The sequence below is a fragment of the Alexandromys fortis genome, unplaced genomic scaffold (genome assembly GCF_014885135.2).
Source record: "Alexandromys fortis isolate MF-2015 unplaced genomic scaffold, M_Fortis_MF-2015_v1.1 scaffold_29, whole genome shotgun sequence".
NCBI classification, from domain to species: Eukaryota; Metazoa; Chordata; class Mammalia; order Rodentia; family Cricetidae; genus Alexandromys; species Alexandromys fortis.
Genome location: NW_026067891.1, coordinates 6,464,899 through 6,491,874, shown reverse-complemented (window position 1 = coordinate 6,491,874; position 26,976 = coordinate 6,464,899). Strand labels below are relative to the sequence as shown.

At 50.4% G+C, this 26,976-nt stretch overlaps 1 protein-coding gene across 1 annotated transcript in view; it reads left to right on the top strand.

The window, feature by feature from the left end:
• The first annotated feature begins 568 nt into the window (after positions 1–568).
• Positions 569–26,976, top strand: part of Coro7 (coronin 7) — a 51,640-nt gene continuing 25,232 nt past the window's right edge. Inside the window, exons 1-9 of the mRNA XM_050129234.1 lie at positions 569–728; positions 3,436–3,532; positions 4,544–4,618; positions 9,617–9,687; positions 10,083–10,266; positions 10,845–10,921; positions 15,539–15,589; positions 23,956–24,042; positions 24,501–24,583. Coding sequence (XP_049985191.1) covers positions 669–728; positions 3,436–3,532; positions 4,544–4,618; positions 9,617–9,687; positions 10,083–10,266; positions 10,845–10,921; positions 15,539–15,589; positions 23,956–24,042; positions 24,501–24,583 — 785 coding nt within the window. The 5' untranslated portion in view covers positions 569–668. The remainder of the gene's footprint in view (positions 729–3,435; positions 3,533–4,543; positions 4,619–9,616; positions 9,688–10,082; positions 10,267–10,844; positions 10,922–15,538; positions 15,590–23,955; positions 24,043–24,500; positions 24,584–26,976) is intronic.

Below are 26,976 nucleotides of genomic sequence, written 5' to 3'. Positions count from 1 at the left end.
AGAGAGAGAGGGGGGGGGGGAGAGAGAGAGAGATATCTCGGTAAAGAATTCTTAGTAGTCCTTATCTCTTCAGCCTGCCCTTTCCACTTATCTGTAAATGACTTTAGAGATTTGCTGCAAGCTCTCGACCCAACACGTGGAAGGCCTGGAGAGACAAAATCTGCCTTCTTGATTCTGCTTCGCGTTTATGAGGCCAGCTGCTTATCCTCCGTTTCTAGTCTAGTTAATTCTGTCCTGCTACTCGAGGAAGGAGATAGTGGCACAGACTGCACACAGGTCATTGAAAAGCCTCAGGGAGGAGTCCTGTAAGTCTAAGCCCAGGGCAACAGAAGGGTGGTCTGTCTCAAAAGCAGGAGGACAGCTGCGGCTCACGTGACCTCCTACAGGCGCTGTGGTCCCTCAGGCATCAGGGCGTGATTTCTCAGGACAGCTATTGGCTGAGAGGTGGGGCTGGCGGCGTCCGCACGGAAGAAGGGCGATGCGGGGGCGTGTCAAGATGGGCCGCAGACGCTTCCGATTGGTTGGCAGCATGTCGGTCGGGGCGTGTCCTCCACAAACTACGGGCGGGTGGGGCTGGAAGCTACGGGAGTCCAGGGTAGCTTCCTACCGTGCACCTGAGAGCTGACGCCCCTAGTCGTCGAGGCTGCGCTCGCTCTGTCCCAGCCGCCATGAACCGCTTCAAGGTGTCCAAGTTTCGGCACATGGAGGCCCGGCCGTCCCGCCGAGAGGTGAGCCTGGACCGCGGACCCCGATCCCTCGCTCTTGGTCCCAGATGCCTGCCATCCTCTAGTGCGAGCCAGAGCACTGCACACCCCTGGGCTGCGGAGACCCTCTACCCCGCCCCTCCCCGCCCCCGAGCTTTCCACCCGGAACCGCTCCCTTCAGCTGAGCCCCATAGTCCAGGCCGCCCCTTCACTGCCTAGAGGACAGAGTCCGGAGCTCTAGTGACGCGCCCTGGCCACTGGGTGATCCCGGTAGGCCTGGCCAGTTTCCCTTGCCCTGGGACCCCCAGGAGGCCTCGCAGCCCTCCCAGCCGCGTCCAGGCCTCTGCTTCCGGTCGGCCTTGCTGGGAGCCGGGCTGGGAAACTGCAGACTTGGGCTTCTCTTTCCTGATGTCTAGGATCGTCCCTGCCTGGGGCTGGCCTATGTGGAGATGCACCCTTTTCTTGTCTCGGGGAGAGTGAGGGTGTCATCTGGGGAGGGAGCCCCTTGGCCAGGCAGGCTTCCTTCCTTGGGTTTCCGCCGGCTCTTCCTCCTCTGCTGGTGCAAGCTCTTCTCTTAACTAGGGTGATGCTACTAGTAGCGGTTAGGGCCTGGTGAAGCTAGAGCAGGTAGAGCCTAAAGGAAGTGTCGAGGACAGCATGCCTGTTGAGTTTTCTTCAGAGACCATGCTGGCCCGGGCCTATCTCCCTATTATTTGGAAAGCCTGGACTATCTTCGGATAATTGGGCTTAGGAATTGACCTCTAGTGACCGTCGGTGGCCCAAAGCAAGTTATGACAGCCCTTCTCCGTTTCCTTCTCTGGACAGTATCCTCTCCTTGCCTACTGTGTGCTGCCCAGCTTCATGAGCTTGGGCAGTGAATTATGGCATTTCCCCTCCCCTGTGGCACTTAACAGCCTCAGGAGGAAGATGGCCAGCAAGCACACTATACTGCGTTGAAGAACACCCCGGGGTGTGTGGGTGTGCTGTATGATGTGAAGTGCTGAAGTCGGGGTTCTCACCATTGTGGAGAATGCTGCCTGGGAGGTGGATTGCAGCTGAGGCCAGAAGGGTAAGAAGTAAGAAAAAGCCCAGTGAGAAAATAGAAAGTGGACCCAGGATGGACAGAGGGCAGGGTGATGGATGAGTACAGGGCAGACTGCAGAGGAGGAAGTTGGGTTTTGTTCTGAGTACAGTGTGGAGTCATTGAAAGGTTGAGAGGAAGTTTATGTTTGAATCAAGAGCATTGCTAGGAGTGCAGTAATTACTACTGGAAGGGTCTGGGGAGACCTTCAGGGGTGCCTTCCTGTGTGGACCTCCGTCCAGCAAGTTAAAGAGACAGGTCCATGGAACTAGGGGCCTCAGGGAGGGCTGCAAACAGTTTGCGTGATTGGAGGTGGGCGAGCAGGCTGTCCATTCTCCCTTTCAAAGCTGTTGTCTGTCACTGTAGAGTAAACATGAATCAGGAAGGAAAAGTAACGTATGGGAGCCAGGTGGTGATGGCACATGCCTTTAATCCCAGCACTTGGGAGGCAGTGGCAAGTGGATCTCTGTGAGTTCGAGACCAGCCCAATCTACGAGAGCTAGTTCAAGGACAGGCTCCAAAGCTACAGAGAAACCCTGTCTTGAAAAAAAAAAAGTAATGTATGGTACTGATGTTCTACTGGGTGGGAATGGACAGCAAACTAGGGAGTGTGGGTGCTTTGTCACCGAGGAAACGGGGACCTTGCTGATCTCAGGTGCAGGACAGGTGCTCTTCCTCTCCCCCACATGTGGGGGTGTTCACATTATTGCTTTTCACTTAGGCAAGGAAAGAGTGTGTTCTGAGGAAGCCAGGTCTTTACCTTCTCCTGCTGAGTGTGGGTGTTTTCAAGGGGTCCTTGGGTTCCAGGAGAGCCTTCTGCAGAGAATCTGCAGAAGCCAAGCCCAACTTCTGTTAGGTTGTCACTTCTTTGTCACCTTCCCCCTCTCTGAACTGAAATATTCCCTCCACAGACACGTGCGCCTGCTTCTGACAGCCTCCTCCCCCTTATTAGGGAGCTGATTTGCAAGAGAAAATCACCCGCTTAGCTACTTAGATTATTTCAAGAACATTTGGTATTTTGTAGAGGACTCTGGGACAGATCCAAAAAAGTTCAATTCCACATCCAAAGGAGTAATTCTCTGATGGTGCAGAACTCAGGCGGAGTTCCCTAGGGCCGAGGAAATGAGTATTAGTAACCTGCTTGCTGTGCGGGGCATGCGTGGAAACATGTGTCCAGTTTCATGTCCAGAACCTAAGGTGATGCTATGTGCCTGTAATCACCGCTCAGCTGCACAGACAGCTCACTAGTCAGCCAGCCTCGCTGAATTTGTGAGTTCCATATTCTGGGTAAGACCCTGTCTCAAAAACCAAAGTGGGGCTGGACAGTGGTGGTGCACGCCTTTAATCTTAACAAATGGGAGGCAGAGGCAGGTGGATCTCTGGGTTCAAGGTCAAACTGATTTATAGAGCTAGTTCCAGGATGGCCAGGGCTACACAAAGAAACCCTGTCTCTAAACAAAACGAAACAAAAAAGTGGCTGGCCCCTGCGGAATGACACCAGAGGTTGTCCTCTGGCCTCCACATTCACACATGTGTATACACACATACACGCACGCACACACACAGAAGATGGAGTTTCCTATATTAGGGCCCTCTCTAGGCACGAGCAGAGACCTGACACTAACCATCTTGCTTATTGTTCATTTGCAGGCCTGGATCAGTGACATTCGTGCTGGAACTACCCCCACATGTGGGAACCACATCAAATCAAGCTGCAGCTTCATTGCCTTCAACTCCGACCGCCCAGGTAGGGAAGTAAACATGGGAGAAAGGTTCAAACATCATCACCATAGATAGGGTGAAGAAGGGCAAGCTCCATTCACACTGGAGAGTTGGACCGGCCGGAGCTGGGGGGGAGGGACAGGCCTTAGACCCCTATAAACTGCTCACCTTGTAGGGAGTGCTTGTACACAAATCATGGTGGCTGTTCTAGCCAGGCGGGAGAGAACCCGGTGCTTCTGTTTTCAGCCATGCCACAGACAGTTCCCCACCTTGTATCTGGGCCTTGGGTGGCTGGGATGATAATGACGGTCTGAAGAGCCCTGTGCCAGGTGTGGAGCGGCATACCTATAATCTGTGCTCCAGGAAGCCAAGTCTGGAACAGCGTGAGGTGCAAGCCAGCCTGAGCTACCCAGACCCTATCTCAAAACCCCAGAAAAAAACAAAAAACTAAAGCCCTGTGTTAGTTGGGACTCCCTTGGCTGTTTGGGACAACACAGACAAAATAAGGTAAGCACAGGACAAATACCTTTTCAGCTGACTCAGGGCTTTAAGAAGAGCTGGGTCCAAAGGTTCGTCAGTACTGTCCTCGCCCACTCTCTACCCCCACCTCACAGATAGAGTCTCACATTGTAGCCCAAGCCAGCCCCCAGCACACAGGATTCTCTTGCCTCAGTCTCCCAAGTGAACCGTCTCACATGGTCTCCAGTTTTTCTCTTGGTCCCTCAACCTGGTTTGGGGTGCTGGCTTCCTTCTCTGGTGAAGATGGGAGGAAAGCCCAAAGGTTAGCCCAAAGCTAACCTCCCAGATGATCTGCAGTGTGAGAAGAAGCAAGCCTCTTTGCCAGTGTTCTTTACATCCAGTGCGGATAGTTCAAGCCAGGGAAGAATCTAGGTCCCTTCAAAGTCAGGAAGAAAAGCGACAACTGGCTTTCAGGAGGTCGCCTGGTTTTGGGTCTGGTCTCCTCTTGAAGTCTTCTGAAGGGAGGTAAGTGGCACCCGTTAATCTCAAAGTCAGAACCCCTGTGTTTGTTTAATAGGTGTGTTGGGCATCATATCTCAGGAAGGCCATGGAGAGAGCAAGAGGCACGTGGCCTACCTTGGCTGCCATTCAGGTGAGTGGTGCTTGATCGAAGAAGCCTGGGTCCAGGGATTCACGCATACTTGGCACCACTGCCTGTGGCTTCTTGTCCCCACTATGTGTTCTGCAAGATACGTGGGGTCAGAAAGCTGCACCTGGTTTGGAGTTCTGGCCTGGAGGAGGGAAGCTGGACATTCCAGTTCATCAGCAGAAGGATGTGCAGTATCAGTCCTGGACACCCAGATATCTTACCTGAGAGCACAGGCAGACACACACACACACACACACACACACACAAAAAAAAAAAAAAAACTCATGTGGCTCCTACTCTGTGTTCTCTGGAGTCCAGCAGGACACCACTCATTTCTAAGGCCCCTTCCCAGCCAGGCTGCTAAAAGCCGTCCAAGGAAGTAGTTGTGCTGGGCTGCAGGGTGGGATTGGGCCCTTACAAAGGGCTTTTGTTTGCTGCAGCTGCTCTGGGGTCACCAGCAGCCTGCCTGGCAGCCTGCCCACTTTGGGGAAAGTTTGCTCTCCCCTAAGCATTGACCTGGCTGGCTCTGTCTCTATAGCTTTAGCCCTATGGACTAGAGCTCTCTTGTTGAAGACCTGGGGTGAAGGAAGAGAATAAATCCTTAGTCCTTAGGCAGGGTAGGAGGAGGGAGAGTCAAAAGTAGGGGTGCTGCTCAATGTCAGAGTTATGATGGTGAGGATTAAGTCATTAATAATAAAAGCCAAGCTTTATGTAAAGTCCTCTGGGTGTTTTCCAGTCTAAATTTGTTTTGTTTTGATTTTTGAGACAGGGTTTCTCTGTGAAGCCCTGACTGTCCTGGAACTCGCTCTGTAGATTAGGCTGGCCTCGAACTGCATATGCCTTCTGAGTGCTGGGGTTAAATACCACATCTAACCCAATCTAAATTTTGTATAATTTTTTTATGCATATGGGTGTTTTGCCTGCATGTGTGTGCATCACATGCATGTCTGGTGCCTGAGGAAGCCAGAAGAAGTTGTCAGATTCCTTGAAGTTGAAGTTACAGATGCTTCATACATAGCACCATATGGATGCTGGAAATTGAACCTGGGTCCTCTGAAAGTAGTTAAGGCCAGTGCTCTTAACTACTGAGCCATCTCTCCAGCCCACTAATCCAAACTTTGAAAAAGTTTCAAGATGTCATTTGGATACCATATATAGTGTTTTGTTTTGTTTTAAAAAAAGGTGAATAGTTGATTTTTGTTAAGTTTTTTTGTTTTGTTTCGTTTATATTTTAATATGTGTGGTTGTTTTTGGTTAAGTTTTTGTTTTAATGTGTGTGGCTGTGTTTGCATGCACGTGTTTACCGTGTTCATGCAGTGCCTTTGCTATTGGATGTTCTGGAATCAGAGGTAAAGATGGTTATTAGCTGCCAATTTTTTTTGTTATTGGTATTGTTTTGAGACAGGGTTTCTCTGTGTAGCTTTGGAACCTGTCCTAGAACTCACTCTGTAGACGAGGCTGGAGAACTCAAAGAGATCTTCCTGCCTCTGCCTCCTGAGTGCTGGGATTAAAGGCATGCACCACACTATCCGGCATTAGCTGCCAGTTATAAAGATAGTTACATGTACGAGCATCCTGTTTCCGAACACTTCTGATTATCTAGATCCTCTTGTGGTTAGTAGACTCCTTAGCACAGTGGTCCAAGGCAGCCATCATTTTACTCTTCAATTCTCATGGTCAGAGCCACCCAAGGTTGGCAGGAAAGCAGGCAGGAAACCCTTGGAAACCACAGTCACTCAGCCCAGCCCAGTTCCTCCTAAAGTAACAGATCTGGCTACACCTCCAATTTTGGAAGGCTCCCAGGATTCACCCCACAAATCTCCTTTTGGATTAAGCAGCTGGAGTGGATCTCAGTTTTATACTAGGGAGGGGAATATGTGGTGCAGGATGAACCAGAGCTAAAAGGAAAAACAGGGTTGGGGCTTTGGGGTGAAGAGGAAACATGGAGGTGGTGGGTAAGGAGGACACTGCAGATGGGACAGCGAGCCAGCATCAGCAATGCCAGAGGCACCACTGCTGTCCCTACTGCTTGCATTGATGTGGGTGAGAATCCTGCTTTCCTTCCAGCCAGGAGAGACAAGGAAAGTGGGTGGGTATGGACAGGCGGCCCCTTACAATGACTTTGGTCTGGATTTCTAGCCAGCAGGATCAGGCAGTAGAGCAGGCGGCTGGCATCTAACAAAGGAGGAAATATGGTAATGAAACTGAGTCACAGGGTGAGTCCTTACACGCATAGACCTCCCTGAATCCCCATGACAACCCAGCAGTTAGTACTGCAGTAACTTCCCAACTAGAAAGTGAGGGTACCAAACCCCGAAGGGTAAGAAACCTGCTCAGAAGAACACAGCTACCAGGGAGTGGGCTGAGGGCTAGTTCCAGCATCTGCTCAGAAGAACACAGCTACCAGGGAGTGGGCTGAGGGCCAGTTCCAGCACCTGCTTCAGAACCTGGGCGTGCTGCCTTTTCTCCACTGGAGCAGCAGCAGGTCCCATGGCCAGCCCTACTACGTACATCTCAGGCTGTTCTAGGTGCCCCATTGCTCTGCTCCTCTGGCTGCTAGGTGACCCAGGCAAGCATACTCGAAGATGAAAGGCTGGAAGACAGGGAATCTTCAAAGGCAGGGCAATGGTCAGAGTCTAATGTACTCAAGGTCTTTCGTCATTGGCCAGAATAGCACTTAGTATCTCTAGTGCAGACTTTTTTCCCATGTACCTCCTTAATCTTATATATGTGTGTGTCTGTATATTTTATATACATATGTGTGTGTGTTCTTTTATTTATTTATTTATTTATTTATTTATTTATTTATTTATTTATTTATTATGTATACAGCTAGCCAGAAGTGGGCACCAGACCTCATCACAGATGGTCGTGAGCCACCATGTGGTTGCTGGGAATTGAACTCAGGACCCCTGGAAGAGCAAGCAATGCTCTTAACCACTGAGCCATCTCTCCAGCCCTTGTTTTGTTTTTTGAGACAGAGTTTATCTTTGTAATCCTGGCTATCCTTGCACTTGCTCTGTGATGAAGCTGGCCTTGAACTCATTTGCCTCTGCCTCTCAAGTGCTGAGATTAAAGGCATGTGCCACCACTGCCCGGCATCTTTTTATATTTTTCTAGCTTTATTTTTGAGACAGCCTCTCATGGGGTTGTCCCAACTTCCCAAATAGCTAGAATTACAGACTTAAAGATCTATGCTACAGTGGTGGCGCACACCTTTAATCCCAGCACTCAGGAGGCAGAGGCAGGCAGACCTCTGTGAGTTCGAGGCCAGCCTGGTCTACAGAGCTAGTTCCGTGACAGCTTGGGCTGTTGTTCAGAGAAACTCTGTCTTGAAAAACAAAACAAAACAGAGAAAAGATCTGTGCTGTGAGGCTCAGCTTAGGGAGGGTTCTGGGGATGAGAGCTCGTTACACCCAAGGGCAGCCTGCTGCCGGGGCTTCTGCAGAGAAAGACTCCAAAGTTACCACTGCACCAAAGCTACTGGTTTGCCCACAGATGGCTGTTGCAGCTTTTATGTAGAGTATGCTGTTGATGGGGCTTACTACTTTCCAGAACCTGGGGTAGCTCCCTCATAGGTAAAAAACACCAAGAGACAAAGATAAGAGCTGGCATGTCTAGATCCTGATTCTGGTTCTGAGCTTCAGGGGTTTGTTTCTGTTTTTTGTTTTTGAGATAGGGTTTCTCTGTTGTTTTGGAGCCTGTCCTGAAACTTGCTATGTAGACCATGCTGGCCTCGAACTCACAGAGATCCACCTGCCTCTGCCTCCTGAGTGCCGGGATTAAAGGCGTGCACCACCACCCACCTAGGTAGAGGCACTTTTATGCAGGCCTGATGGTTTAAGTTTGGTCGTTGGATCTCACAAAGACAGTAGTGAACTTCTTCAATAGAGTGGTCCTCCGATCTTTACATGCTGCCATGACATGTGCATGCCTACATATATATACACATACACTAACTAAAGTAAATTAATTAAAAATTCGTTATGTATGTAAATATATGTATGTAAAAAATGTATATAAAAATAAACATGGTGACACATCCTTTTAATCCGAGCATTTGAGAAAAAAGAAGACAGGAAAATCAGGAGTTAAAGATTATTTCCTACAATATATACAATATATCAAGTCTAAGGTGACCCTGGGCTACATAGGACTATCTTAAGAATAAAAAGGGGGAGCTGGAGAGATGGCTCAGAGGGTAAGAATACTGACTGTTCTACCAGAGGTCCTGAGTTCAATTCCCAGCAACCACATGGTGACTCACAACCATCTGGAATGAGGTCTGGTGCCCTCTTCTGGCCTGCAGGCATACATGTAGACAGAATATTGTATACATAATAAATAAATAAATATATTTTAAAAAAAAAGAAAGGGGCTGGAGAGGTGATTCAGCAGTTAAAAAAAAAAAAAAGCCGGGCGGTGGTGGCGCACGCCTTTAATCCCAGCACTCGGGAGGCAGAGGCAGGCGGATCTCTGTGAGTTCGAGACCAGCCTGGTCTACAAGAGCGAGTTCCAGGACAGGCTCCAAAACCACAGAGAAACCCTGTCTCGGAAAAAAAAAAGAAAAAAGAAAAAAAAAAAACAGAAACTGGTCAGAAAGACTCTAAACTAAACCATGTGATTCTGTGTTAATGTGCAGAGAAGGGCCATGAGACATTTTCTACAAAGTTCAAGTATTTTAGGATGCAGAGACTACACAGTTTCTGTTCCAGCTACTTAACTCTGGGTAGCATGTGCTTCATGGTAATAGAGTGTGTGCTTAGCAACACAGACCACACACATGCCAATGCATGGTGGAGCTGTGTTCCAATAGGACTACAGAAACAGCAGCTCAAGGACTCACCAGGATATGTTGTAGGAAGAGACCTATATGTGTCTCTAGTGTCCAGAGGGAGCATGGCTTCTTAATATGGGCAAAGGTGTCACCCCTGAAACTCCAGAAGGAGCTCACTGGGTGTGAAAGGGGCATTCAGCAGATCTGATTGCTCCTCCATACAGATCTGGTCACTGACCTGGACTTCTCTCCATTTGATGACTTCCTCCTGGCTTCAGCTTCAGCCGACAGGATGGTGAGTGGGGTTGGTTAGAAGAGCTGCTTATGAACTACCCTCGATACCCTGGGATCTCTGAGCCCTGACCTCTATGCATGCCCTTGCTGGCCCCCAAGTACCTGCTCAGAGCTGCTGTTATGATCTGTCCTTCCAAGGCTTGACTGCAACACTCACAAGGCACCCTTGTTGGTCTCTGATCACACCCTAGTCTCCCTGAGTTGGGCTCCCTCCCGTCCATGATGGGATGTGTGGCTCTCAAGCCCTAGCAGGTGAGATGCCTTGACCTCTAATGTATTGGCCTTGTCTCAGCAGGGGACCTTGCTTGCTGAGACCAGGATTGTTCTGGGCAGGCCTGACTGTGTGTGGCAGTGAGGCTCCTAGCATCTGGACCACAAACTTGGTCTTTCTTTCAGATAAAACTCTGGCGGCTGCCAAGTGCTGGAGACACCCTCCCCTCTGCGCCTGGAGTGGTGCTGGGTCCTGAGGAGCTTGCAGTAGACACACTGCAGTTCCATCCAACGTCAGATGGTGTTCTGGTGAGCACAGCTGGCAGGGCTGTGAAGGTCTGGGATGTAGCCAAGCAGCAGCCCCTGACAGGTACGGCCACTCCGGAGTGGCTGCCCTTCTCTGGCAGCCCCCATCTGGACAGCCCTTGACTTCTCTGTTGGTGTTTTTAGTAGTTTGGGGGGAAATGTATCAAGGATGGGTGCTTGCGTTGCATTCCTAAGGCTCTGGGTTCCACACCAGAAACCTAAAAAAAAAAAAAGTACCATAGTATGATAGGCAGATAGTATACATCTTAAAGCTTTGTAATAGATATATCACTCTCTGTTTCAAGTAGGCATGTCTTGTATTCCAAACCCCCAAATTGCAGAAGGAGGTGGGACATAGAAGAGCAGAGGCGGGGGTGACATAGTGGGTGTGTGTGTTAGAGAGAACAGAAGTGAGCGTGGAAGACGAGAGCAGGAATCTGAGAAGATTGTTAAATAGAGGCAAATCCCAATGCGGACAGGCTTAAAGAAGGAAGCCTCTAGATGCATCTGTAGCACGTGTGGATGGAGCTGCTGCCCTGCCCCTCCAGGCTGCTGACTCTGCTCCCGAGTCGCCCCAGAACAGGCCTACTCTCCTCTACTTCCTTGGCACCCTGGTGCCTGACCTTGGCTGTTTCCCGGCAGAGCTGGAGGCCCACAAGGACCTGGTGCAGAGTGCTGTTTGGAGCCGGGATGGAGCCCTTGTAGGCACAGCATGCAAGGTAAGCAGGGAGCAAGCAGCCTGAAAACTTAGCATGGGGCTGGTATGGTCAGGAAGTTCTCATCTCTGAAAGGGATGTGGTGTTTTGAACCAATCGGATTGGTAGTAGGAATTTGACCTTGGCCAGTGGCTGAGTTTGAAAAGTTTGAAGAGTTCATTCCTCGGGCAGGGTGGGAGTGCGCAAGTGTCTGTGGGACGTCTGGAGACAGCGCTAAGCCTTCAGGAGAAAGTGCGGGTGTTGTTGCAGTGGCAGTAGGCAGGCAGGAAAGTTATAGACAGCAGGGTGGGCGGTGACCTGTGGATGAGCAGAGTTGGCATTGGACACACTACTGTGGCTTCCGTGTGGGCAGTGTCTGGACTTAGTTTGGGGACTGCCACCAGGGAATGAGTAAGAGGACTGTACTTGTTCCGGGTGGTAGAGATAGAGGCCATAGAGCGTTTGGGTGGTGGATTGGATATGAAGGGTGAGGACTGTGAGTTTGGATCTTAGATACAAGGGGAGCCCCACACTGAGGTGAGTTGCAGAGTACCTTGTGTGAATGGTCTAGACAGTACTGCTACCATGGTAGGAGGTGTATTGAGCTGGGGTGCTTGGAGGCATCCCCACTTGTCAGGACCTCGTGGAATCCTGAGCAGAACAGAGCAGAGGATGGAAAGGGAGGTGCAGTTTGTGCCCAGCTGTTGAAATAGGAGCGGCGGGGCTGCGTCCCCAACACCCCGGCCACTTGGCTAGCTCATGCCCGAAATAACAACACACAAACTGTATTCATTTAAGAACTGCTTGGCCCATGAACTCTAGCCCTTACAGGCTAATTCTCGCACCTGGACTAGCCCATTTCTAAAGATTGTTTGTAAGCACCCCAAGGTGCGCTTACCGGGAAGATTCTAGCCTATGTCCATTCTGGGTTCGGAGCTGAGAGGAGCTTCATTGCATGCATCTGCCCAGGAGATCGAAGCATGGCGTCTCTGCTCCAGCAGAGCTGTCGGGTCTCTCCGGGAGCAGAGCAGAGTCTGACCTCACTTCCTCTTCCGCCCAGAATTCTATTCTGTTTACTCCTCCCATCTATGTTCCAAGCCATGAGGCCAAGCAGCTGGTTTATTATAACTTAACCAATGAAATCAACAGATTGATATATGACACTCCCACATCACCCAGCATCGGGGGTACTCTCAGAAGGGAAGAGTCATAAGCCTGCAAGGAGAAGGTGGTGGTAAGAAGGTAAGGGGGGTGGGGCCTGGGATCCGAGCTGGAGGATTCACCAGGTAGCTGTGCACCAGAGTATAGGAAACTGGGAGTTGTGGCACTGGGATATGGGACATTTTTGATGGTATCAGGGCCCGAAGAGACTTAGGAAAAACGGCAACCAGGAATGAGATTATATGGCTGCAGTCCTAACAATAAGAAGGTAGAGGCCAGGAGATGAGAAGTTAAAAGCCAGCCTGGACCATGTTGTGAGTTTGAGGCAAGTCTGAATTATATAAAATCCTATCTCAGAAAATAGCAAAAGGAATGGGGGTAATGGAGCCAGAGAGGGGAGTAGAGAATCCAGGATGGGGACCAATGAAGGCTTTAAGCCCCGAGTACTCCCAGGCCTGTGGACCTATACACTTGAAGAGTCCTTATTTTCCGTGTTCTCACCTTCAGTTTGCCATCTTTTGGAAGGCATACCTCTAAATCTTACCGAGTATCCTTTCTGGTACTGTTCCTTACTCAGTGGGTTCCAGGTGCTGTCTTGAGCTCTGGAGATTGAAAATATGACCCCGAGACACTCTGGTAGGTTTCTGTTCAGGTTTGGCACTAGAGGATGGGAGACACTTCCCAGAACATAAACTTGGCCTTCATTCTAGAAAATGGGTACCCAGTCAGGAAACCAGCCCTGACAACACATCACCCGAGTCGAGGCCAGCCTCTCCTTCCTTTGAGAAACCTCGTGCCCCTCCCTCACTGATGTGATGATCCAGCCCCTTCTTTTCCCTGCTCTGAACCCCCTTTTGCCACCAGACTTGGCCAGGAAAGACAAAGAATAATAGCCCACCCAGTAAGGGGTGGCACTGTGGCTGACTCAGTGTGGACACTGCCTGGCCTGGTGCTATCTCGTAAGGCAGTTAGGAGGAGAAGGCCAAGCCCAGGGGATTCATGCTAGTTCCCCTTGGGGAGACATTTCCCCTCTAGATCCAGAGCCCAAAGCAGCCAGGACAAGAAGTACGTGTTTCCCGAGTGGGTGGCACAATAAACTTAGGAGCTTGTAAAGGGACCCCGCCCCTTTCCCTCCTTTCCAGACCTAGGTGTGCCACCTGTGCGATGCACCATCTCTTCCAGGCCGGTACCTGTCTGCACATGCTAAGGACCAGTGGGTACCTTGATTGTGGCTAGAGCTCCTGCAGAATACATGCCCACTTCTGCCTTTCTTTGCTGGAAAGGTGTCTTGAGATCCCAGTGGTACTACTAGCCCTACTAATACAGTACTGGGAGCAAAAGGCCTTATGACCACAGACTAGCTGGAGATGCCCATGGAGAGTGTTGTTGGAGTGGTAGGCAAGGTCACGCGTAAGAGAGTCGGAGCCCCTCTTTGCCAGAGTTTGTGGAACAGGCTCTAGCTTTGTGCAGTTGCTGCTTGTGCTGCCTGACTGGGCCTATATGGCACGCCGCTTTCATCAGAGCTGCCTTCTGCCAGAGTAGGGCAGCTCTGCCTCTCAGAGCACCCAAACTAACCCTGACCTCTAATGACTGAGAAAAGAAACCAGTGGCCACTAGAGGGCGAACGGGCATCACAGATGGTGGGCTTGGCCTGCTATGAGCTCCCTGCAGCCTAGTTAGGCCCCTTGGCCTGGCCTAGAACAGTCTCAAGGCTAACCCACTCTGAACCTGATTTGCACCCAGCCTTCAACTAACTGCTCAGTCTCCTCTGTGGAGCTTGTTACCTACCGAGAACAATGTTGCACCTCCAACCTGGGTGCCCTCCCCGTGGGAGACACCTCTGTCACCTTGTCATTGGACTCAGTCTTGCTCGGCCACTAGCTGGTCAGCGGTAAGGTTAGCATTTTGAATGGAGGCCTCCAGCTTTCCTCAGCAGCTCTAGCCCTGCAGAGTGAGAAGTGAGTTCTCTAGCCTTTCATCGTGGATGACTCTCCAGCTCTCCTGTCCTGTGGGTCTCTTGCTTCTCTCTTTTTCCCTATTCCTTTTTGTTGCTGTTATTTTGTTTTGTTTTTTTGATACAGGGTTTCTCTGTGTATTCCTAGCTGTCCTGGAACTCCCTCTGTAGACCAGGTTGGCCTCAAACTCACAGAGAACCACCTGCCTATGCCTCCCAAGTGCTGAGATTAAAGGTGTGCGCCACCACCAGACATCACTGTGTTTACTCCTACTCTGCCTGTGTCTGATCTTATGTCACGTGGCCTTAGGAACCCTAACTGTGGTGGGCAGTTCTGCTCAGGATCTGAACCTGGTACAAAGTAAAGTGTAGCTGGGAAAGTTTTCCAGAAGAACTCTGGGCCACTCTGTTTTTGCCCATTGCCCTCCACTCCCTCCATCCTCTGTCTGCTTCATCCTCTGTCCTTCCCCTTCACACCACACACCACCAAGCTCCTGTCTCGGCATCTTGCTTGGGATTTTCCACCTTGTCTTGTGCTTGTCTTTTGACAACTCAGGTTTCTTCCAGGTTTTCCTGTTAGAGACTGCAGCCCTTAGCTGTGAACTCCCTCCTCACTGAGGCTTGGCTGTGCATTGTTTCATACGAAGCGCCCAGACTCAGGCTACACACAGAGCAAGCATTAAGTTTTTCTTTTTGTTTGTTTGTTTGTATACGGTGTTTTGTCTGTATGTGTATCTGTGTACCATGTAGGTGCCTGGTGCCCTTGGGTCCTTGGAACTGGAGCTAATATGTGGGTGCTGGGAATTGAACGTGGGTCCTTTAAAAGAACATCAGTGCTCTTAACTGCTGAGCCATCTCTCCAGCCCCGCCTGTTTCTGAATGCTGGGGTCATAGGCACGAGTCACCCTTCTAGGCACAGTTTTATTTTTATTTATTTATTTATTTTTAATATTTATTTAACTTTATTTTACATGCATTTGGTGTGAAGGTGTTAGGTTCTCTGGAACCAGAGTTACAGACAGTTGTGAACTGCCATTTGTGTGCTGGGAATTGAATTTGAGTCTTCTGGGAGAGCAGCCAGTGCTCTTAACTGCTGAACTATCTGTCCAGCCCCAAGTTTTATTTTTATTTCACAGACTATTTTAGAAATGTTTTATAGGAAAAATATAGCAGATAATAAAGAAATTTCCTGTTGGGCAGTGGTGATGCACGCCTTTAATCCCAGCACTCGGGAGGCAGAGGCAGGCGGATCTCTGGGAGTTCTAGGCCAGCTTGGTCTCCAGAGAGAGTTCCAGGACAGCCAGAACTGTTACACAGAGAAACCCTATCTCAAAAAAAAAAAAAAAAAAAGAAAGAAAGAAAGAAAGAAAGAAAGAGAAACAGGAAACGAAAGGCTAATTTTCACTAGAGTGATTGCCAATATGCATACATGTCGGGGAGGGATGTGTGTGTCCATGTAGACAAATGTTACAAATGTTAGGTATCTTTCTCTGTTACTTTCCAGTATATGTCCATTTTTTTTTTAGGACAAGCAGCTACGGATCTTTGACCCCAGAGCAAGAACCAAGGCCTCTCAGGTAAGTTCTGTGTCCAGTGCTGGTGGGTAAAAAGCCCTACCTAGGATGAGGATTGCACAGTTCCAGCATATGGAGGACCTGGTGGTGACAGCAGCTGGTGCTGCTGGGAACTCTTTCTGAGACCTGATCTCAGACTCCTGGGCAGCACCTAGCTTTGCTCACAGGGTGGGATGCAGCCAGGCTGCCCTCAGGCTGTCAGTGGAGGCATGCGCTGACTTAGGGAATGTAATGTGAGATTTCAGCTTCCTTCCCTCCTGTGAGCCCTGCTGTCTTTATCTGGCATGGTCAGCAGAGGCCAGCTACTGAGGAATCGGGAAGAATCCTCATCCCAATTTCTGTGTCCACAGGATGGACTGGCTTCCTATTCCTGAAAGACCTGGAGACTGTAGGTCTCTTGTCATCTGTATACTGGGTGCCTAGAGCCCACGCAGTCATGATCTCCAAATGAGGCAGCAGGCCTCGGGCCTCTGGAGACTCATTCATTTCTCCAGCAGAGACCCTGTAGGCAGCAGTCAGCTAGTCATACAGATGGCCCTGTCCTCAGTGATTGTTAAGGGCTTCTCTTTCCTGGAGGGCTTAGTGTTTGTCTTGAGAAACTAGCTTACAGACGAGGACCCAGTTTTACAATGGCCATAAGCAGAAGGCCAGAGCTGGGAAGAGTTTGTTCTAGAAGTCATCTGAGAGGATGGAAAGGGGAGACAAGAGCTTGTTCTGGGGGCCAGCAGTCTGTCTACACAAAAGGTCTGTCCCCTGGGCTGTGGGAAGCCTCTAGAGCTTTAGGCAGGGAATGAGATCGGTGAATTTCTATTTCTATTTCTTACTCTCTCTCTTTCTCAATATTTTTAATTTCTCTTTTTTTTTTTTTTTCGAGACAGGGTTTCTCTGTAGCTTTGGAGCCTGTCTCTGTGTAGCTTTGGAATCTGTCTTGGAACTCACTCTGTAGACCATGCTGGCCTCAAACTCACAGAGGTCTGCCGGCCTCTGCCTCACAAGTGCTGGGATTAAAGGCCACCACCACCACCTGGCTCAATTGAAATGACAACAGAATTTGTTGGTTGTTTGGGGATTTTTGGGGGGGGGTTAAGACAGGGTTTCTCTGTGTAACAGTCCTAGCTGTCCTGGAACTAGCTCTTGTAGACCAGGCTGGCCTTGAACTCACAGAGATCTGCCTGTCTCTGCCTCCTGAGTGCTGGGATTAAAGGCGTGCGCCATCACCGCCTGGCTTCTCAAGATTTATTTAATAGTTTTTGTGTGTATACGCGTGTATGAGAGACAGGCTACCAGGCTACGTGCACACGTATATACATGGGTGCCCACTGAAGATAGACTAGGAGATTGGAGACCTGGAGCTGGAGTTGCATGTAGCTGTGAGCCACCTGATGTAGGAGCCAGGTGCTCAACTCAGGTCCTTGGGAAGAGCAAGAAGCACTCTTAACTGCTGAGCCATCTCTCCTGACACCCCCACCCCTTCTATATCTGTCTCCACTCTTTCTCTCCTGACACAGAGCCTCACTATGTTGCCCTGATTGACATTCTATGTAGACTAAGCTGGTCTTGAACTTACAGGTACAGAATTCCACCTGCCTCTGCCTCCTGAGTGCTAGGATTAAAGGTGTATGCCACCACCACCCAATCTCTTTTCTTAAGAAGATTTATTTTTATTGTTCTTTTACAAATATTTATTTATTTTATATGTATGGTTATTTTGCTTGCACGTGTGTGTACCCCTCATCAGTGCAGTGCCCATAGAAGCCAGAAGAGGGCAGTGGGTTCCTTTGGAACAGAGGTTACAAATAGTTGTGACCTGTCATATGGGTAAAAGCTTCAGTCCTCTGTAAGAACAGCCAGTGCGCTTAACCACTGAGCCATCTCTCCAGCCCCAACAGTTATTATTTTGGATCGTGTGTCTGGGTAAGGGTTTGTTATGTGAGTGCAGGTGCCTACAGAGGTCAGAGGCATCGGATCCCCTGGAGCTAGAGTTACAGATAGTTGTAAGGTGCCTAACATGGGTGCTAGGAACCAAAGTTGGGTCCTCTGCAAGAACATAATACATATTTTTGTTTTGTTTTGTTTTGGTTTTTGAGACAGGGTTTCTCTGTGTAGCCCTGGCCGTCCTAGAACTTGCCCTATAGATCTTGAACTCAGAGATCCTCTGCCTTTGCCTCCCGAGTGCTGGGATTGCATCATGCACATTGAATGGCCTCTCTCGCCCCAGTATTTCTTCCTTTTTTTTTTTTTTTAGATTTAAATAAAGGACTGGAGTGATTGATGACTCAGGTTACAATCATCTATCATCTATAGTGAGACCTGGTGCCCTCTTCTGGCCCACGGGCACACATGCAGGCAGAACACTATATAGATAATAAAATAAAAAGAAATGAAAATGTTTTTTAAAAAGAATTTAAAAAACACTTTCTTTTATGGCTATGAGCATTTTGCTTGTATGTCTATAGCCCCATGTGCATGCCTGCTGCCCTTGCAGGCCAAGAGAGGATAGCAGCTCCTCTGAAATTTGAATTACGTAGAGTTGTGAGCCACCATGTAGATGCTGGGAATCAAATGCCTCTGATCAAGTAGCTGATGCTCTTGACAGCTGAGCCATCACTTGAGTCCCAGGAATTTTTAGTTCTTTCTAGAACTGGAAGCTGATGAGACTTTTTTCCCAGGGAGGTGTGGTACAAAGTCTTGTTCCTTAGTAAAGACCCATCACAGATAGTCTTCCTTTTTGTTTTGTTTTTCCCAGAAATCTTTTTGGGATTTTTTTTTCTATTTTTATTTTATTTTATTTTTTAAAACTATCTTTTTTCATTTTACATGCTAATCCCAGTCTACCTCCCCTGCCCAGAGAGGGCAAGGCACATTTCTTTGAGGAAGGACCAAGGCCCTCCCTACTATATCTAGGCTGAGCACAGTTATCCCTCCAAAGAGAATGAGTTCCAAAGAGCCAGGACAAGCAGCAGGGATAAATCCTGGTCCCACTGCCAGTGGCCTAGCAGTCTTCCTCTGTTTGGAGGACTGGGTCCCCATAGGGAGTTGAGGATAGCCTGGGGCTCTTTTACCTTCATCCTCAAAAATCTGTTCACTTGGTACATTATACCTCTTGGGCCTAAATAGTTATTAGTTCTACTCTGTCCAGCTGAGGACTGAAAAGAGGCCCCGTCCGATGGTTGAGCCAAGAGCAGAGTCCCTGAAAAAGCTGCTGATTTCATCCCAGTGGGTCATTTGAATCTCAGGTTGACGAGGTGTGAACAGTAGACCTCGCCAGCTCACTTTCTCTGTCCCCCAAGCCTTTGCCTAGAAAGAGGTCCCCAAATCTGTTTTAGGGTGAGACAGAAGCCCTTTCTCGGGGTTCCGCGCCCACGGTTCTGGGGGTGCTACACAAAGCACCTGCACTCATGCCTATTAGGCGTCACCCTGGGCCAACTTTCTGAGTGTTCTCTTTCTTCTTTCCCCTTTGCAGTGGCCTCCTTCCAGCTTGCCTTCTCCCCCATCCCCACCCCCTTTTCCCTCCCCTCCTACGCCTCCCTAACACCCCACAGAGGTGGTCTGTGAGCGAGGCTGAGGTGGAGCTGGTGTGGCTGCTAGCCAGGGGTTTCCACGTTGTTGCAGAGTACAAGCAGTCGCTGAGGATCTGAGCAGGAGGAGCCCTCTGGAGGGGCTTTAGCCAGGAGATCTGGGAAGAGCGTGGGCAGCTCCACTGGCCTCTGGGATGGTGCCTGTGTTTGGCTCTGAGGCTGTATGCAATGCGGGGGCAGCACAGGCCTGGAATGCTGCCCTCCAACCGTCCCTGCCTCCCCCCAACTTCCGCCCAGGGCATCTGGCCCACACCTGGCTTCTATTAGAAAAACCACTGCTGGCGGCCAGGGTGGTGTGAGCTGAGGGGCCAGCTCACAGAGACTCCTTCTGAAAGCTCTTTTTCTGAGTTCCCCCTTCCTGTCTAATAGGAGCCAAAGTGGGGGTGGGGTGGAGTATACCACCCTGGTCCTACCTGCGCTGTTCTGGGCCTCTCTTCATCTGAACCCAGGGACTTCCTCCAAAGTTGTCCTCTCTCCGCTGTCATCTTTGGCCTCTGCCTCTAGGCACTTAATCTTGAAGCAAGCGACCCTTGGGTGGCTCCTTCTGTATTTTATACCCTTACTTTGCTTTAATTTCTTATTTATATTTTTATTTGTGTAGGTTTTTAATTGTTTATCTGTCATTGTTTTGGGTTTTATTTTTGTTGGAGACAGGGTTTCTCTGTGTAGCTCTGGCTGTCCTGAAACTTGCTCTATAGACCAGGCTGGCCTTGAACTGAGATTTGCCTCCTGAGTGCTGGGATTAAAGGTGTGAGTCACCACCATCTGGCTTGTTTGTTTTCAAAGTTTAGATTTATTTATTTATTTATTAAGCAGACAATGTACTGCTGGCTAGGAGGCACCAGGTCTCATTACAGATGGTTGTGAGCCACCATGTAGTTGCTGGGAATTGAACTCAAGACCTCTGAAAGAGCAGCCAGTGCTCTTACCCTCTGAGCCATCTCTCCAGCCCCCTGTTTGTTTGTTTGTTTTTGAGACAGGGCCTCGTGTATTCTAGGCGTGTGTTGAACTTACTATATAGCTTAGGTTAGCCTTTAACTTCTGATCTTCCTACCTTAATTTTTTTAATTTTTGAGATGGAGATTCTCACTGTGTGGCCCGGGCTGGTCTTATCTCAAGTAGCCTCCTAAGCAAGTGTCATTGGCCCAGGATCCAGCAGAGAAGCAGAGCCCCAGCCCAACCTCCCTGAGCCCCTAGACTTTCTCTGCCGTCCTTTAAGCCAGAGCCTAGGGTGGGGGCAAGCAAGGCCCTGAAGCCATTATTAATCAAGGGAAGCAGCAATTCTTTCTGCATTTAGGCGTATTTATTTTTGTGTGTATGCTTTGCCTGCACGTGTGTAAGTGGGAATGGAATTAGGAAGGGTTGTAAGCTGCCGAGTGGGTTGAGGGAGCCAAACCTGGGTCCTCTGATAAAGTAGCCAGTACTCTTCACCTCTGAGCCGTCTCTTCAACTTCAAACTTCTGAAGTTTGAGGGCAGGAGAAAGTTGGAATAAGCCTTTTTTTAAAAAAAAAAAATTTTTATTTTAGTTTTTTGAGACAGTGTTTCTCTGTGTAACAGTCCTAGCTGTGCTGGCAAACTCACAAAGATCTGCCTGCCTTTGCCTCCTGAGTACTGGGATTAAAGGCGTGTGCCACCACTGCCCATCTCTGACCTCTCTTTTTGGACAGGTGCTTTTTGACTACCTTAGCGTCATGATGGTTGGATGAGGAGGAGGATGGTGGTAGTGCATCATGGCTAATTAGCGATTCCCTATTTCAAACAAAGAGCCAGGAGGAGGGGGAAGGGAACCATGAGCCAAGTAGGTACCTGCTGGTAGTTGTTGTAGTTGCCCAGGAGACTGCCCATCTCCTGGAGCTGAGAGGTCCTCCCCTACGCTGGGAACTCCAATGACATGCCATTGGAGAGGGATGTGACTGCCCCTCAGTTAGAATGTGAAATTGCCACTGCCCCCTGGTCGTGGTTGGCTGGGGCAGCTGGACCACTGCCATTCCTGTTCTTTTCTCCAGGCCAGAGATGGGGAGAATTGTTAGGGGACTGAGTGGCAGAAAAGACCTCCATGAGCATCAGTATGCTTAGTGACCCTACAGTGTAGGTCAGTCAGCCTTAGAAGTTTGCTGGAAACCAGAGGCAGCTGGACCGGTGGTGGTCCCACTTCTGCCACCTTCCAGCTGTAAGTCTCATTACCTATGAGTCACAAGACCTCCTCATGATAATGGGTCCTAGCTCACAAGGCTTAGGGACTGAAGGAGCCAACAGCTACATTTTCGGCAATCACGGCACATAGCTTCCTCGGTCTAGGCCCTTGATTTCTCTGTGTGTGAATGGGAAGGTAGAAGATGTGGACCAAGGTACAGTCTACTCCAGTCTATATCTCTGTGTGGAAAGCTGCCAGTGGCAGCCACCCCAACCTGTGGGAGGTACAGAGGTCCTTGTGGTCACTGATGACCACTAAGGGGACCAGGAATGTTAAACACACAGGGTTGTCCCTTCAAAGGGAGGGATACATGACCTGTTTATCCAACCAGAAGTCTGGGAGCGGATGTGGTTAATAGCCTGGTGACCTTTGTGCTATCTTTGTAGCCAAGACAACATCAGATCTTCCCCCAGACCCTTATCATGAGCTTGTCAATCTGTAGAGCCCATCCTTCTGGAAGGTGTCACATGTACTTGACAAAGAGTTTTGATGTAGTCATGTCTTACACTTTATTGTGCACACAGTACTGATTTAATTATTACCAGGAAAATTTTCACCAAATTGTGCTATTCTTAAATATGTCTAAAATAAACTATTTGGGGTCAGACTCCCAGAGTTTGAGCCAGCACCAACTACTGGTCACGCAGAACTGGATTACCTTCTTGGCTCCTTTGTTGGCCATGGTAGTCACAGAGACTCCTACACTAGATTAGCCACCTCCTTTCCCTACCTGCAGCTTCTTGGAGCTTTTTGCTTCCCAGTCACCATGCAGAGTTAGCTCTGTGTAGATTCTTCCATTCTAGCTCAAATAAAAAGTTCCTTCAGTTACATTCTCTGCCCTGTTACCTTGTAAAATAGACATCTGCAGCTGGATGTCATGTGCACATCTATAAACACATAAGCCCAGCACTTAGGAGGCTGAGGCAGAAATCAAGTGTTCAAGACTTACCTGGACTACATGACATAACCCTGTCTCAGAACCCCACCCCCCCAAAAAATTAAACACAGACACAGTGCTGGACATTAGTAGACTTTGACACCTTGTTCTTACGGTAGAAGATGTCATTGTGCCTTTCAGAGCTGAAGAAACCGAGGCACAGAACTCATCCAGGGACAGGGCAGCGGTGGCAAGGGTGGCTTTTCACCAAGGCAGTCTGACTCGGGGCTTCCTCCGCTGGCCTTCATTCTGCTCCTTTGTGGCACGGGTAGTAACTGCAGTGACGTTCGTCCATTCAGTCTGCTGGCCTCCTGACACACTCTCTGTGTGTAAATGTCCCATTGCTTCCCCGTGTCTCTAGCCCCTAGCACAGCACATCCGCATTAGGGAAGAATGACCGTCTTCACCGTGCACACTCCTGGCCTTAGACCCGCCCCGCCCACTGTTGCCTCCCATGCTTGATGGACGTGAATGAGTGAGTGACATGCTGACCGGTTATGAGCCATCTAGTTTTCCGCCCTCACAAGGGACACTGCACACTGGTGAAGGAACAAGAGCTCAGACGACAGTGCTGACCCATAATAGTGTGTCAGAGGCGAGCCAGTGGCTTGACCCCTATAAGGACCCTGCAGCCCCTTTTACGTGGAGAGAGAAGTCTGGGGCCCTAGTTCTCAGGCTCCGTCTCCGACTTCCTGTGCCACTGTGGCTGGGTGGGAAAGGAAGAGTGAGAAAAGCCCCTTGAAGGACAGGCGGAGCATTTCCAGTGGTCTCCCACGCTGGGGTCAGCCTCTGCATGCTGGGGAGGGGGCCCTGGGCCAGCTTCTCCAAGCTGCTTCCCTGCCTCATTCATTCCCAAGGAGATCGTGGGAAGTTTGGAGGAGGCTGGCCACATTTGGGGTGAGCTATTTTTGGTAACAGGGTCCTTGTCTCAGGCTCCAGGGGCCAGGGTGACTGGGAGAGAGCTGTTTGCATTTCCTCTGGCCCCTGGACTCCCTCCTGCCACGGCCCAAGGGGGACAGGGCCATTCACTCCCCTGCCGTGTAAACTTTTCCCTTTCTGGGGGCCTGCAGCCTTCCTGTCTGTCAGATGCTCCAGCACCCCTGAAGGGCCACCAGGGGCACTGCTTTCTTTACCCTCTCCAGGATGTTACCCAGAGCCTGGCCGCAGGCCCGCCCTCTGGCCTGCTGGCTGTGACAGGAGGCGGCAATAATCCCTCTAATCCCGTGATTTGCACGGGGCTTTTCTAAAGGCCCAGTCCTTCTATGTGCACTCTCAGCTGATCCTCCAGGCAGCTCCAGGGAGTGGGTGGCATGGGCACCGTAAGTGTTTACGAGTGAGCTGCGCAGAGGGTGTGCATTCCCCAAGTTCATACAGCTCTTAAATGAGGACCCTCAGGGCACCCACGGAGGTGAGAAAGTGCTGCTGCCTTCTCTGGAGGAGGGGGATGAACCTGAGCCTGGTGGCTGCTGGGTGCCGAGATGCCTTCAGAGGTGGAGGCGGGGCTCTTCCTGTGGCACATGTGGCCTTCTGCACCTCTCCTGTTCTCTGTGGGCACTCAGACTAGTATGCTCAGGACATCCCAGTTCCCAGCCTCTCAGGAGGTCCTTGTCCCCAGTAGGGGGCCCTGATGGCTCAGTGCTGTCGCTTGTTTCCCTGCAGAGCACACAGGCCCACGAGAACAACAAAGATACCCGGCTGGCCTGGACAGGCATGCAGGAGCATCTTGTATCCACCGGATTCAACCAGGTAGTGTTTCCTCCAACATCCTGGGCACTGCCAGCCAGGAACTTCTCTAGTCCTTTAGACTCCTGCTTCCTGAGGGTTGGGTGAGGCCATTGGGAGGTGGGTGCAGACAGCCAGTTAGAGGCCTGTCCATATACGGCCTGGCTGTGCAGCTGGGTCTTGGGCCCCCAGGGAATTGAGGGCTTTAGAAAACTGGCAGATTCCATTTGCAGTAGCTAAGCTTGACCCTAGGAGCCATGGTGGCCCCATAGGGACTAGAGTCCATGGAGGGAAACGCCCCTTGTCCCTTGTCACCCAAAGGTTCTTAAAGGGGCAGAACAGGACATGAAAACCCAAACTCCCCCCTCCCTGTCATGACTCCCTGCTGCTCTGGGGCAGGGGACCATGCCAGGCTGCACCCTTACACACTGGGTTCCAGGAGCAGGGAGACTCCTCTGAGCCTCTCTCCGGCTTCCCCACAGATGCGGGAAAGAGAAGTGAAGCTCTGGGACACCCGCCGCCTCAGCAGCGCCTTGGCCTCCGCCACCTTGGACACCTCGCCTGGGTAGGAGCTTTAACATGCTGGGAGCTGGGAGCCAAGAGTTTAGAAGGTGTTCACACTGGCCACTGGGACAGCCCTGTCATTGAGGCTGGCTGATCACTCAAGTGTGACCAACGCTGAGCCTGGGCTGCATCTGGGCCCAGCACCCCAGCTCTACCAGCAGGGGATGCTGAGGCTGTCTGAAATGGGCCAATGAATGAACTTGTCCTATCCTCTTGGGGCCCTGTCAGAAAAGTAGGCCCCTGGTCATGGGCACACTTCACTGCCTAGGGGTTTGTTCAAGTGTGTTTTTGAATTTAGGGGAGGAGCTATGACTTTGAAAATGTGTCATTGGGGTATAGGTGACAGAAATGGGCTTGCTTTGGCTATGGATGTTTTCATGGAGCTGAGGGCCCGGGGATACTTGAGGTTGTGGTAGGAAGGTAAACACCGATGAGTATGAGATGATGGGGCAGATGGCTGTGTTTGGAGGTGTGTAGCAGGCACAGGGGGCCTGGAGTCCCCTGAAGTTTATATAGGAAGTTTGCTTGGGACCTGCCTCACATATGTCCTCAGCTACCCTTGGAGAGCAAAGGATAATGGGTACTCCTTCCATTCCTACCTCCCAGAGGTATGTGGAAGAAAGTTTATGGATATGCCTGGTGGGATCCCTGGCCAGGCCAAGCAGCTCTTGGTCTGTAATGGTGTATAACCAGTCACTAGCAAGCTGGCTCTTCAGATAAAGTCTATTCAATCTGCACAGCCATCATGAATAGCTAAGGAGGCTCCAAGAGGATCAGAGACTCTGCCAGGCATGGCTGTAGGGAAGGAGGGAGGAACTTGGACCCTGCTCTGAAGCTGATTACTGATGGAAGGACTGATGGGGAACCCTCGGGGTAGGTTGACTGGGGAATACTGGAGACAGGAAAGGTCCCTGGTCCTTGGCTATCATCCAGCCTCTCTTTTCTAGAATATTTCAGAACTAAAGACTCTGAATCACGGCGGGGCGAGGGTTATCAAAGGTTCAGAAACAAGAGCATCATATTAGGGGTCAGGGAATGCTGGGAAGTCGTATTCTTTAGACCAGCAGAGGATGAGGTGTGGTCAGGGCAATGGACACTCTGCATCCCCCCCTTTACTGTCAGGGAGAGGCTGAGATTATTTGTTTGTTTGTTTGTTTGTGAGACAGGGTTTCTCTGTGTAGCCCTGGCTGTCCTAGAACTCTCTTTGTAGACCTGGCTCGCCTCGAATTCAGAGATCTGCCTGCCTCTGCCTCCTGAATGCTGAGGTTAAAGGCATTCACCATCATGCCTGACTTGGCAATATCTATTTTATAGATGAGGAAGGCAATGCTGAGGCATATTCAGGGTCAGGGACTTGGTCTCAAGAGAGGTATCATCAGGATGGCACTGCCGTAAGGGAGACAGAGGTGCTGGGCTTTGGAGCTACACAACTAGCATTTACCTTGTGTCCCCAGGCCTGGCACTGTCTTAGCATCTTATCTCCAGACTGAGGTGCTGCAGGTGTGAAGGGCACTTGACACCATCAGTCAGGTACTTTTCACCGAGCACTTCCAGCCAATCAGGCTCCACTCTCAGTGGTAGTGATGCTAAGTATCCCCTCCCCTGCAGGGCATCTCCTGCCCAGCATTAGGATGGCCCCTGGAAGAGTTAACCATGCCCAGACCCCATGGTGCCACTGGCCAGGGCTGACCCTGTAATTATGGCAGTTAAGAATAGCCTCGAAGGACCAACGAGGACTGGAATTTGTCAAATCACTCCCAGATGGGCCGTCAGCCCAGCATTCCTCCCAACAGTCCCCCAGCCCTGGCCTATGCCCTGGCAAGCCGACACCCTTGGCAAGGGAACTAGGACTCTTTAGTCTCCACAAAGCTGGTGGACATTGATGCATGCCAGTAACTAGGCTGCTGAGAGAGGTGGCAGGTCCCCGTGTGTCCTCACAGGCATACTGGAAAGCAGACCCCTGCGCCGCCCCTGCTGTGATTGAAGATGGAAAGTGCAGAGAGTGCCAGCTCTGGGCGCAGCCCCTGGGGAGGGTTGGCAGCCGTGTCACTTGCCACCCTTGATCTCTCTGTTACAGAGTTTCCATCTTGGTTTAGGCAGAACAGTGTGTGCTCACAAGAGCTAGAGGGCCCCAGGGTCAGGTACATGCCCTCCCCATCCTCCTCTCCTGGGCCTTTGTCATGGGTCCCATCTCTGGCCATCCCTTGTCATTTTGGAGTGTCTATAGGGCTGCCTGCCACAGTGCAGAGGGCAGAATGTAGCCAGTCTCCCGCAGGGCGTGCTCATTGGGCTTTCCAGTACTTCCCGTGTGCCGGATCCCAGGTTCAGCACAGGCCGGAGATGCCAGCTACTGAAGAGCGCTATGGTAGAGGGCCATGCATGCCTCCTCCCTTG